This window comes from Thunnus albacares, chromosome 12 (genome assembly GCF_914725855.1).
Source record: "Thunnus albacares chromosome 12, fThuAlb1.1, whole genome shotgun sequence".
NCBI classification, from domain to species: domain Eukaryota; kingdom Metazoa; phylum Chordata; class Actinopteri; order Scombriformes; family Scombridae; genus Thunnus; species Thunnus albacares.
This window is the reverse complement of record NC_058117.1, coordinates 10,813,435-10,827,326: the sequence shown is the minus strand read 5'-3', so window position 1 is coordinate 10,827,326 and position 13,892 is coordinate 10,813,435. Positions and strand designations below refer to the sequence as shown.

Here is a 13,892-nt window from a genome sequence, read left to right as displayed (position 1 = left end):
CTACAGTTAGATTTTAACGTGCAACAAATGCAAGTTAAATGTGGCAGCACTAAAAGACTTCATGAGACACACAGGATTAGCAGTTTGATTTTGATGACTATCAGAATTATGCCATTTTAATTTTGTCCATATCATCCAACCCTACACTAATTTTTTCCTCACATTAGAAACAACAAAACACAGCCCTCTGTGCTTTGGGAGCTTGGTAAAGTACACTGAATAAACTGTCACTTCTTGCACCATCGAAAAATCAAACAGATAAAAATGATACAACTCAGACAAACTGGAAACCAAAGAAAACTTTATTTTATGGTTCAAATGAAAAGTCTATGACCAAACCTGAGGTAATCTGTGTTAGTGGAGAAGCATACTTGTTGTAGTTATATAAACTGATCCCATTATGAGTGATAGTCTGAACCCTTTGTTTGCACAACCTTTAAAAGCTTGGATGCACCCATCACCCATACAAGCAGTGACTCACAATTTACAAACTGCTTAAGACCCTGTCTGGAAAGAGGTGGTATATGTTTAGTCCATGAACCCAAGAAAATTCATTTACATTAATACACAGAAGAACAATAAGACTTCAGAATTGTCCTAATTATTTTACAATTTTTGCAGTTAAATAGATACTACAGCTGCAAGTGGTGGGAACAGGGTGGGCAGGTCATTTCACGTTGTGGAACAGCTTGTGTGCTACCTATAAAGAGAAAAAAAAGACAAGATTATTATCTGGAGACAAAAGGAAGCACAAAAATGAGTCCTTGCATCACACACACACACACACACACACACACACACACACACACACTTACACAATGGTCCCGTGCATGCAGGAAGTCAAACAGTTCTTCAGTGCAGTCCTCCTCAGTGTTGGACCTGGAGCCAACTCGGGCTTCACAGGCCTCCAGACGCTCCTTGTGGTGCACACAGTGTTCAGTCTGCTCACACTTGGCTCGTATTGTTTCTAGAGGGTCCTGAGGGGGACAAGAAGGAAATGTTGTATATTAAGGAAACTGGAGAAATGTCATGAAGAATGCAACTTTTGTTTGTTACATAACATAACGAGTCAACTTGGCCAACACACACCACTGATATATTAAAAGGTAGAATATGTAACTTTTCTGCATTAAAATGTCTAAAAATGACTAGACCTGTTATTTAATGTTTCCAACAATGTTCAAACCCAGAGAAATCCGTAATTTTAATCAAGGTAATGGTCTGTTTAATTTGGTCACCTGTCAGTGTTGTGGTTGTCTGCCAGAAGCTGTCATTAATTGACTTTTTATCCAGCTTTAAGAAACATTTTTTGCAATACACTTCTTGGTCATTTTTAACTATATCTTTTAACCAGATGAAGGATTTTAGACAACGTTAGTCTCGTAATACCAGAAAACTGGAGATCTCCACCTACTGAAGTCTGGGGATTTCTGAATGAATGGTAGTTGCTTGAACGGTGGTGAGAACAGCTACAAGGATACGTCTTACCAGAAATTATGCTCTTCCCCCATTCTCCTGTTGTGACCTGCATGTCACCGCCCCAGTAACCTAACCCTAAAGACTTTGGATTGGCTCTGAAATGCGGGTTTTTGTTTTTTAAAACTCTAATTGTTTCCACCCAGTTTTAACAATGAAACCTTGAAGCAAAGTGTTTAGAGACTGACCTGTGAGTCTAAGCAAATGTTAGCGGCACCTTAGCTCACAGCCCCTCTGGACATCCTCTGTCCACCAAACAGGGTTAGAGAAACACTGATTTTTAATATGAAACTGCTTTATTCAGTATTTTTACCAGTTTTAATTACCATGTCTGTTTGTTTTGGAGAGGAAGAGACTTCTGCGGATAATTCGGCTCCCAATAAAAACCTCTTGAATGATAAACACCAAAGGAATCCTGACCAGGAGAAGCTGACTGCAATGGTGGTTGTTCAACAATGAAGACAACTCCCATGATCCAACGCCACTGCCATAAAATTTTGTCTTTTGATATTGATTTGATTGAGAGACCCTTAGCGGCAGAAATAACATGTTGTGCGTTTAAAGCATGATATACAGAATCATGGCTGCTATTATTTTGGAATCAAACAGCTACAGTGACTTATTCATGGAAAACGGTTATGTTACTGTTATGTCTCATAGTGGTCTACAGACCTGAACCCTTGACTGTGAGCTCATGTCTTTGGCCCATATTGCGTACAACATGTCATACATATGCAGTGCTTATACAGTACATGTATGTATGGATTTGACTACTCACACAGACAGATTTAACTGCACTTTTTCATTTTATTTAGCCAGTTTCTGTCCTTAAACTGTCCATTACTTTATGTATGTGTCATTCAAGGTGACTGATGTCCATGATTTCAGATTTCATCTGCAAAAGCTTTGTATTTGACAGCAGGTGAATGCCTCATTTCTACACAAATAATATTCTTCAAATATATGAGGAACAACTTACCACCATGTCTTCTTCCTCTTCTTCTTCCTCCTCCTCTTCTTCTTCTTCTTCCTCCTCAGCAGGTGCATCTTCCTCCTGGTCAATGACAATAATAACAAAGACAGTTAGTTTGGTCTGAAAAATGGGAAGTTATTCAGGAAATAACAGTAATGACACAGCTAGACTACCAGTTTAATCCAGCACGTTTTAGATTTGAGTGGAATTTGTAATTTTGTGGCTGCTGTAAATTAATCAGGAAAATCAAAAGGAAATACATGTTTTACAGATTATTAACCTACATCATTAAATATAAAAGAAAAGAACAACATTAATCTTAGTGATTCATTGGTGGCCTAAATCAACCACAATAAAAGCCAGCTGGATATCCCTTAAAGACACAAAATTAGGCAAAGTCATTAAATATCAGCTGCCTCTAAATGTAATCAACATGTAATATCCAGTATTGATCGTTTTTAAAAGAGCTGCAATCACACTCGGACGTTAACTGAGCTGAGCTGACGACTGCGCAGAGTTGAGTAACTCGGCCAAACACAAAAGCGACCGTAAAGTAACATAATGGGTGTTTTTCTTTACCTCGTCGTCGGGGTCATCGTATGTGAGCATTTTCCTCTCGAAAACCATGATGACGGCTCTGAAATTCACCAAATAAAAGCCTAACAGAGGACAGGAGTCCCAGCTCTAGCAGCACGGCTTCTCTTCGAGGACGTGAGGTCGGTCGGTCACACGCAGGAAACGACTAGAAAGATCACCGGATGAGCTCTCCTATTGGCTAAAATAGATTACTCAACTCACTCTGATCCAATTAGCGCCGCATATTTTGGGTTAGTCCCGCCCATCTAAAGAACCAAGACATGCGGAACTTTTGTTTCAGCTGTCGGACCAAAAAAATTGTCGCACCACGGCATGATGGCTCTGCTAGTGGGCACCACACTTTCTTATCTTTTAAGAAAAGTGAAAGATTTAAGATGTTTAACGCCCAAACGACACCGAGTGAAAGAAAAATGGGTAAGTCCTCATCACAGTTATAGATAATACCTTTGATAATGGTCGTTATCAGTGGGAATTAGAGTCACTCAGAGGTGAAATAGACATTTATATTTGGAGTTGTCAACAATATGTCGCCACATAATAACACAGAATAGATATTGCAAAGATTTTTTTTAATTTTTACAAGATAGTTGTGTGTATACCTTGATGAATGAGGTTTAAAAAGAACAGAAGCGAGCACGATTTATGAAAATAGAGGACAGTTATTTTTTATAATGAATGAAAATATCTGCAGTTGTGTCTTGTCAAGCTAAAAATAATCAGTAACTCAATGCATTCATCAAATTGTGGAATTTAAAACACAAATTAACCTTGGTCTTACAATTTCACATGTCCAAACTCTACAGTATCAAAGCCTGGCCCTTATTCTGGGCACTTAACTTACACAATTAAACTCACACAGATAAATAAGATGACATTAAGGAAAGGAAGAGGAATTTAAACTGACTGTTTTGACCTCCCTACCTTTCTGACAGGCTGCTACGCGTGCCAAACACCCTCCTACCAGTCTCGCTCTACAGCACTTTGATGCCACCTACAGTGTTCAGCTGGGGCAGCTCTGGCCATCAGTTCGAACAGCTTTGCTCTCTGAGAGAAAGTATGGAGCCCTGCTCAATCATTTCTCCTATGATGCTATTCTGGAAGACCTCCAAGCCCAAGGATGCAGAGACTTCATCACTGACACAGATACACAGGGTAGGTGTGCATTTCCGGTGTTAAACACACACAGTAGACCTGCTCATCAGTTTACTTTGGTAGAGAAAACTGTGTGTTTTTTAAGTTTTGATACTGAGAGCCCATAAATTTAGAGTTTTCTTCTTCACATTTACATTCACTGTGAATATTCTTGAATGACAGTATGGGGATGAGTATTTTATGGGTTCAGGTCAGATCAAGTCAAGTCAATTTTGTTTGTATAGCCCAATATCACAAATTTGCCTCAGGGGGCTTTGCAATCTGTACAGCAATACAACACTCCCTGTTCTTAGACCCTCGATTCGAATAAGGAGAAACGCCATAAAAAATTTGAAAAAAATTGGGATGGACAGACATGCAACAGATGTTGTGTGAATATACCAAGAAAGCAAAATTATAGAAATACAGCATGGAAAACAGGATGACAAAATTATAATGGATTTATAATATAAATTGAGAATGTGATCAAGAGGATGCCAAGCAACCTCAAAGTGCTGCTAAAACAAATAATACCTGAGCCATGTGACATCCATCACCATGGAGACCTGGGAAGAGGACAGACTACACATGCACATCGGGGAGAGAGAGACAGGATATCATTCACACAGGGGAGGGAGATACATGAGATGAGGCTGAATCTCCTGCAGGATGAGGAACCAGATCCAAAAACTCTGGATATGGCACTGACAGCAAGGGAAGCAGAGCGGTCCTGGGATGGCCAATGGTCCAGCAAAGAGACGCCTGAGAGAAAAGAGAGGACAAGGAAGAGAAAATAGGGAGAGAGAGGGAGAAAAGGGAAAAGGAGGAGAGAGAGAGAGAGGAGCACACGGCTCAGATGCTCATGTGCAAACAGAAGGTTAGAGAGATGCAATGGTTATCAGAACAGTTGTGATAATCAATAAGCTCATCAGCAGGAAAGACAATGTTTTTAATTAGTAGAGCTTGATAAATTCATTGAGACCTACCCCGGTAATATTGGATTTTTTTACAATTAATTAAAACTATGTAGTAGGTTGATTGACGTGTCAGTTATGGTCATTTGTTTGAGCTCCACGCAGAAACCTACCAGAAAGGAACTCTGACACTCACTCTACTCGCTAATGTTCTATCAAGCATGATACCCAGATCTTAAATGAACTTTTGAGTAAAACGGTATTTGTGTAGTTTTCAAGACAGAACACTGAAAAAAGCGTCATGACATGACGTGAATTAATCTGATGGCAGCCACTTTATTTTGTGTGTTATGTTTTTGATTAAGCACAACTACTTCTTCTTTCTTCTTATCCTTTGCTCTGAGATTTCGGTGATTAATCTCCTCATACATGATCAGCTCTATATTCTTCATCATTTCCGCAGCTCAGCTGTGCTCCGAGCAAGAACCAGAGGTCGGATTCCAGGAGGAGTCCAATGGTGTTTCTGTGAGGAAATCTGATGTTGTTGATCAGCAGTTATCACCTCTACATCTTAGCCCTAACATCAAGTGCTTAGTGTTTCCAAGAGGGAACATAACAAGATTCAAGCCTGCTAGGTGAGCTTATTTATCAGCTGTTAATTATGAAAAATCAGTTTCATATGTGTATTAACTGTCTCTGTTGATCAAAAACTTTAGCTGTCAATTGTCAGTATCATTCAATCCAGAGAACATTGTCAAGATTAGCATAGTGGCCCCATCATTTTGAACTTTTCACACATTCGTAGGTTGATCACCATATTTTTTGGAGTTTGTATAATGAGTTTTTTAATGGTTTAATACGCACTAGTAATTGAACAGTTTTTTGGGGGTGGGATTTAGTTGTTCAAATTACCTGAAAATACGGCAATAAAAAACTGTCGATATACTATATTTGGAAAAGATAAATGCCAGCCATATTCCATCCGCCATTGCTTACAATGCAATCTCATACTCTCTTGTCCTCTCAAGACCAGACATGTGCGGGTTTTTGGGGTACTACCTGATGGATGCAGCTTCTGTGTTGCCTTGTCTTGCACTGGATGTTCAGGAGGGTCACAATGTGCTGGACCTCTGCGCTGCCCCAGGAGGGAAGACTCTGGCTTTACTTCAGACCCAAGTTATAGGTAAGACGACTGTTCTCATCTTTCTGTTTGTTTTTTTTTTCTTTAGTCCAAAATGTTTCCTGCATAATTTTTGTTTGTCAGAATTTGTTCTGTTCCTCTCTCTGTTTGTTGTTAACCATCCACTGTTTGTGTGTATGCCAAAGGGTTTCTGTGTGTAAATGACGCCTCAGTGTCTCGGACAATGCGACTGAGAAAGGTCCTCCACAGCTATGTTCCCAAGCAGCTTTTGACCAATGAGAAGCTACGCATCACCTCCTTCGATGGCACCAAATGGGGGGAAATAGAAAGGAACACTTTTGACAGAGTAAGAAAATGTCATGTAATTGTTTTTATCCTTTCTCAGAAAAAATACAGATTAGCAGGGCCTGAATTGATCCCATGCTTATTCAAATACTATCACTTTGTCCACCTTCTCCTTTTTTTTCTCTGTGTTCAGGTCCTTGTTGATGTTCCCTGTACCACAGATCGACATTCACTCATGGAGGATGATAACAATATATTCAGTAAGAGCAGAACCGGCGAGAGACGAAGGCTCCCACAGCTACAGCTTGAGCTGCTGCTGTAAGTCCTACAGCATGAGTTTGACTATGATTTAGTAAAAATATGAATAGAGTGTGCATGTATGTTTTTACATGTTGTCACATCAATGTACAGTAAATACTCTTTCATATAGTCCACCAATGTCTTTTTAAAAGTTTTACTCTAAGCCCACACACTCACCACCAAGTGAAACACATTAAGTACTTTGGGTTAATTTAGTCTGCTGATATCATACCATGTTGCTTATGTCCGATTTGTTGCACATTTTATGCAAAACCTGTTTCATCAAAGCAGTCCTCTTTAAAGTTGTAAGTGAGCATGCTTATTCAAGTGTTTTGTAAAGACAAAAAAACTTCCTCCTTTCATCTTGCAGGGCAGGAATCGCAGCAGCATGTCCAGGTGGGGAGATCCTTTACTCCACCTGCACGCTCTCTCAAAACCAGAACCAGAGCGTGGTTGAACAGGCTATCTACTTGGCTCGGGAGAACCACGGCATCCAACTTCAGGTCAGTGAGACACACACTGTCAGTATCAACAAGAAACGGAATAATTAGAAATGCACAGGAGAGTAGAGGAGGATGACCGGAATATTAAGAATTCCTGATGATGAACACGGGAACCCAAATCACATCAAGTAATTTGACCTTTTTGTCTTTCTGTTTGTCCCCCTTTCTAATCAAATCCACCTCCAGGTTGTGGATCTGCGACTCCTCACACACATGTTTAGGAAAACCTTTCACTTTGCTCCTGACCTCCATGTGGGTGAGATGGTCATCCCACACTTAGCAGCTAACTTTGGACCCATCTATATGTGCAAGCTGAGGAGGCTGACGTAGACCGTGGACCATTGGACAGATTTACCTGCAAGCTTGTGGACATTTGAACCATTGTGTTATCACCGTACGGACCACTTAAGCCATCCTAATTCTGCTGCCAGACTCAGACTCCTCTGGATGTACGTACTGTACCTGTTAGAGCACAATTGATGGACTGGACTGCATTTGGTTTAATGCCGACTTGTCTAAACTTTAGAACATATGAAGTATCTAGTTCATGGACCTGGCTCGTGTCATGTCATGACAGTGCTGAATTACAGGTTGTTATGGAGACTTTATAAAATCAGTTAAAACTCTCAAATGAGACAATTTGTCGGCTGTGCAAGTGATTGAAAGCCTGTGTATTTTAATTGCAGTTTTATTTTTGCCCTATAGGTGGCAACAGTAGATTAAAGATTAAAAGAGTCCTGTATATTCCATACCCACTAGAGGACACTAATGATATATCCGTAAAGGTTATATGTCGACAGGGACTCCAGTATGTATGTCCTCCTGCACTGTGTCAGATGGATAAAGATAAATATGTGCTTTCAGGTTGGGGAATCACATTACTGAGACACAAAATTTCCATCAGAATTACCAGCTCTCTTTAGCCCTCCAATGAAAATGGGTTGGTTATTCATCAGGTTTGATGGCTTTGCCTAATAATGCGATATGTGCGTATGCGGCAGGAGGACATAATGAGCAGGCAGGTAATGACTTATTTGACCATTTGCCTTCTCACATCTGAATCTGTGCAACTTTCATTATGATAGCTGGATTGACTCCGTTTTTGCATTGACATCACTCAGAGGTGAAATGTTTTCTCTTATTGTAACCTAATGTGAGCAGAGAGGTGCCTCTTTTTCCATCACACCGCCGATGACCCTTTATGTTGTCCTGGCCAGGCAATGTAGCGTGAAAAAGGTGTGTATGTGTGTGTCTAACGAGTGGGGCATGCGAGAGTGTCATCCACATCCCACTGTCATTAAGCTGCTCCAAGTGTAGGAGAGGACTCCCATCCCTGTGCAGGGATGGACGGCAGCCATGCGGCTCCCAGATGAACATTAAAGAGGCAGCAGAGAGCTAAAATGGGACGTCTCGCCCTGTTTTGCCCCTCCGCTTTTTTATTCCACAGATGAGTGCAGATAATTTTCTGTGCGATTGTGAGTGATTACTGTATTACTGCGGTAAAAGGGGGATGTATCGGGGAATGCAGAGGGAATTAATGACACATAAAAACTATTTTTGTATTGACTGCTTTCGTCTCCAGGGCCCTGAATGCCTGTTCGCATATCTTGTGATTACCTAAACGTATTGTAAATATGTGTTTCCTATGGGCTCTTACATAAATTTACATGTTTTAACACTCAGGAGACGGCAGACTGTTAGAGATGAGTTACTCTCTATTCTGCCCGTCTATAGACTCGACTGGCTGGCTGCTTTATTATTGAATTAGCCAATGAAGCGCTGTGCATTGTGTCCCTGTGTGTAAGCCTGTGTTAGGCAGACATATGCTGTGTATTAGAAAGATGAATATTATGGATTTAACTACACAACCATGTTTCTGTTAGGTTTTCAGATACAATTTAAATGTTACATTTTTGTCAATAAACATGCAAAACACTCTTAATAGTCTTATGTTTTCACCCTGTGCCACACAAGCTACTGAATGAATGAGCTGCTACCCATTAGATTAAGTAATGGACGTCATATATTAAAACTGAGAACCTGCAGTAGGCTATCAAAATGACAGAGGGCAAACTTAAACCTGTTAATAGGAACATGTCTCAGGTTCATCTTAATGGGTTGATTACCTTCTACTGCTGATGATAAGAATCTAATTTTATGTCTGCAACAGTGGCAGTTGTTGAAGCTGAGCGTTAAGGTGTCTTTACATTCAGTAAAAACAAGGGACCAAGTTTGTAGTCGTGCCAGCTTGTAGTTGTAGTCCAGATTGTGTATTTAAAGCAGATGCTGCTGTTCCTGCTGTGGTGTTTTCCAGCCCAGAGGTGAAGATCAGAAGTGTGTCTGGGTTGGCGGTGGGAGAGAGGATTTCACCAATGGGGGTCTTTGTCGCAGATGCACTGCATAGACTGAGCCCAGCAGGATGCGCTGTCTGCTGTAAGCAGCCACAGGGCGGATAGAAAATGCCGTTTTTCTATCTTCACCATTCATTCCTGAAACTAATTTGTGTTTACCTTTGCGTCCTGTTGTCTTTTAACATAAGCAGAGAGATTTCTCATTTGTTAAATTGTTTTTTTTTTTTTCATGGAAACGTTAAGTAATGCCAGACTGAGGAGCTGGAGAGTGAAAGGTAACATTATACTTGCAAAGGTTTCCTCCTTCCTTTCTCCTTCGTTCTCTTTGGTTTTCAGCTCATGTAATGTGGGGGGAAAAGGGAGAAATGTGTAGTAGGAGCTCGTTTTGAAGCCATCATCATGCATGGATGATTTTCCAGGAAATTGTAATAAAACAGTATATCTACCAGCACATCATAGATTTTCTATCTTACCTGCATGTCATAAAGTCCTCTGGAGGCCTTTGGACATTATTGTGCTTTTTCTATTTCAGATGTTTTTTCACATACTGTATAAACCATTCTGTGTTTTGGTAAAATGACCATATACACTGTGAGCCAGTATAGATTTGAGAGATTTTTGCCATACTTTTTATACTGAGGTTCTTTTAACAATTCTGGTAGTAGAAGGACATTGTTGGCTATGCTGTATATCAATTAGAAGGACTTTTACAAGATTTTTGCATTAAGATGATGATGTAGCTTTATTTTTCAGGTATTTAATTTGCAATATTACTTATTCCTTTCTGGTTATTTTTTCTCCTTAAACTGTTTCTAAATTGATTTTCCTGAAAATCTATTATAATAGTATCTTGATATAAAATTGCCTTTACCGTGATAGAGGATTTTACCCATATCAGCCATTCCCACACACCCTTGTGTGTTTTTTATATTTCGGGTGGGATAGGTTGGAGAAGATACAGTACATTATTATTATAATCCCAACTTGTTTTTTTGTAACATTTGATCATGGTCACGTGAGATACTTACTTGCAGTTTCTGTTACAGCAAAGTGCAGGAAGTGTTGTCCTCCTCATCTAACGACCATCCTTCAAATTACTTCAAATAAGCTTCATATAGCAGATGTGTTTTTCAATGTGTGATCTAAGCATTTCACCGACAGACTTGATACTCCGTGAAGTGGCTGAGAGCACTCCCGTTTGGTTCAGTGAGGCCCACATTGGAAATGCAACCGTAGGTTTAGGCTGCAGCCAGATTAAGAAGAGAGAGAATGGGGGTTTTCTTCTCTCTAAGAAGATTACCCGGGGAGGGGCGAGATGGCAGTCAGAGTGTTTAAGAAAAAAAGAACAAGAAGAAAATGGAAGATGAAGTGGAACTAAAGGAGGGTGGCCCAGGATACACAGTTTAGCCACCTGTTGTCTGCCTCTTGATATCATTCCTTTCTTTGTTTCTCTATCTCTATAACCATCTATCTTTATTCTGTCTCCTGCACTATTAAATAATTATCAATTATTAATTAAGATAAAAGCCAGAGTTTTAAAAAACCAAAGGATCAAAGTATGTAAAAAGTTTTTACATCTTCAAGCATCATGTATGTATGAGTTGAATTTCCTTGAGCATTTTGTGTTTTCAAGCAAGTTTTTGCTTTTTTTGCATGTCTATGTGCAGCTGTGAGCCGGATTGTACTTTGCGTCCCTCTCCCTTAAGTTCCTGCTGGTGGTTTCCAGGAGGGCTTTGATGTGTATCTGGGCAATGCACTATTAGAGGGATTTCCCTGGGCCTGACAGCTCAGAGAATATGCGGCAAAATGGCAATGCCAGTGGGCTAAAAGAATGCTGGAAACAGGATTAGGATCATATTCTGGCAGACCCTGTCACCTCCTCAATGGGCCGAGGTTTCTAACGCTGGCACTTTTCATTCTCGCCATGGTTAAAACCTTTAAGAGAACCATGGAGAGGAGGGAGAAAAGAGCACTGATTGAATGGTACACTGTGATTTTTGTATGGGGGGCTTGCTCCGGGGGGCTGTGTGTGTGTGTGTGAGAGAGAGAGAAAGGGAGTCAAAGCAAGAGATACAGCAAACCGGTGGGCCTGTGTGGGTCAGACACAAAACTCTCTTGTTTCCAAATATGTAAAGCCTTACTTTCTATCGCAGTCTTAACTCTACCATGTTCTGAAGTATTTCTGTGTTTATGTTATTCTTATAAAGTATTTTTATAGAGGAAAAATGCACCACTCACCCAGTATCAGACTTAGCTGAGGTGTTGGAGCTAAAAAATATCAAACTGAATGAAAAAAGCATCCGTATACTCAAATATGTGCAAGAATCTTTTTAATTAGCAAGCTTTCAGTCAGAGACCTTCTACAAGGTATGAACAGGTAGCAAGTGAATGCAGCAGTATAAAAGGCTGAGGGAACATTGCTTGATTGGCCTTAATGCAGAACACTTGTGTCAATCAGTTGAACTTGTGTGGCTAAACATCAAGGGAGTTGTAGTCCTGAATATATTGGACTACAAGTTAAAGACACAGTGTCTATGGAGATGGTCAAGAAAACACTAAGCAAATTGAATTTACAAAATTTACAATATACACAACAAAATACAATAAGGAACAGTAGAGATAAATGCTATGTAAACATCAGACTACAACCATCATATAGAACATATAGAATCTATCTACTATGTTGGTAAAACTATTCATCCCCTTAAGCAAAGTATTAGTGAAGAAAAAAGTTCCATAAGACATAAAGATATGAACTATCCCATAGTCTGTCACTTTAATAACCACTCACATCCCATTTCCTCCCTTAGGTTCCAGGGCATAGAGCAGATTGCTCTTCATAGAGGGGGTGATGTTGACAGGAGACATAAAGGCTAATCAAGCAATGTTCCCTCAGCCTTTTATACTGCTGCATTCACTTGCTACCTGTTCATACCTTGAAGAAGGTCTCTGACCAAAAGCTCACTAATGAAAAAGAGACTTGCACATATTTCAGTGTGCGGATGCTTTTTTCATTTAGTATCATAAAATACTTTTATGACATCTAAAATCTAAAAGTTGAAACATCTGACGTTAAAGTACTGGGTTCATGTCTTCATATCGTTACCACAGTTTCTTGAGCAATGGATTTTTTCTTACAAACCTTACAAACAAATCTAACAAACGCTCACTTACACACAAATCAAACAAATACACACATCATCACTCGCTTAAAGGAAAGTAGATGGAGATACATGTGTGTGCTTATAAATAGGCGGTTATGGGTTTAGTGGTGAATATACAGCCCTGAGTGTTAGAGATGGAAGCACCTGATCCAGCATCAAGGGCTCAACACACTTGACCCTGCAGCAGTACAATCTAGCAATCCCTGTTCAACCCCCAGGCACGTGCGTGTGTGTGTGTATGTGTGTATGTGTGTGTTTGGGGGATGGGTGTTAAGAAAAGAGAGAACATTTGGAACAAGAGTATTGTGTTATGTTCTCCGGTCTGGAGTCCCGTGGGAGAAAATCCTGCCGTGTACCTGGACAGGTTCCTACCCTGGATAACAAGGACATTCACTTCTGCTGCATATCCACACCACAATCTTATCAGTCATATAATCAGGATGCCCTTGGCCGAGGACACACACATGTATGTGGTGTAATAAAACACAACAAGGTTAGGGTGAAGTGTTACACCCACATTAACGCTGCTAATCTGGTGAGATCATTATCCCCTTCTATCCCAGTTTTGCATAGTGGCCATTCATAACGGTCAGAAAAATTGCTCAATGCAACACCCAAGGTGCAGCTGTTATTTACACACACTGGGAAGAAAATATATTTTCAAGGCCGATTCAATTAACAGCAGAGCAATGTCACACAGCTCTTACAGTGCATGTTAAGTTTACTGCGGGAAGAGCAAGGGCACATTTTGCAGGAAGTGGCAGAGATGCCCAGTTCCCCCTGCATGTGTTTGTGTGTGTGTGTGTGTATGTGTGTGTGTGTGACTCTACCAGCAGGATTGGGTGGGGGTCTGTGCGTTTTGACAAACCATGCTGTTAAAGACATAATAGCAGCATAATCACCGCCCCGGGCTGTCATTCTTCAGGATAATGGGCTGCTTATTCATTGGGGATGGCTTATGTCTCCACACAGCTTTTTATTTTTCAGATTTTTCAGATTATTATTTTTTTTCTGTCTCTTGTGCTCACATACTCTTTGTGTCTCTGCAGATACTTAA

At 40.2% G+C, this 13,892-nt stretch overlaps 2 protein-coding genes across 2 annotated transcripts; one reads left to right on the top strand and one right to left on the bottom strand.

The window, feature by feature from the left end:
* Positions 1 to 284: 284 nt before the first annotated feature.
* On the bottom strand, positions 285 to 3,201 carry LOC122994263 (cytochrome b-c1 complex subunit 6, mitochondrial-like). The gene is made up of 4 exons (XM_044368859.1): positions 3,029 to 3,201; positions 2,456 to 2,530; positions 816 to 977; positions 285 to 700 (listed from the first exon to the last, which is right to left on the bottom strand). The coding sequence occupies exons 1-4, from the start codon at positions 3,074 to 3,076 to the stop codon at positions 668 to 670; spliced, it is 318 nt and encodes a 105-aa protein (XP_044224794.1). The 5' UTR covers positions 3,077 to 3,201; the 3' UTR covers positions 285 to 667.
* Positions 3,202 to 3,317: 116 nt separating this feature from the next.
* nsun4 (NOP2/Sun RNA methyltransferase 4) lies at positions 3,318 to 9,262 on the top strand. Its single transcript, XM_044368858.1, has 8 exons — positions 3,318 to 3,460; positions 3,979 to 4,198; positions 5,555 to 5,726; positions 6,120 to 6,274; positions 6,418 to 6,578; positions 6,711 to 6,835; positions 7,188 to 7,320; positions 7,507 to 9,262. The coding sequence occupies exons 1-8, from the start codon at positions 3,359 to 3,361 to the stop codon at positions 7,648 to 7,650; spliced, it is 1,212 nt and encodes a 403-aa protein (XP_044224793.1). The 5' UTR covers positions 3,318 to 3,358; the 3' UTR covers positions 7,651 to 9,262.
* The last annotated feature ends 4,630 nt before the right edge of the window (positions 9,263 to 13,892 follow it).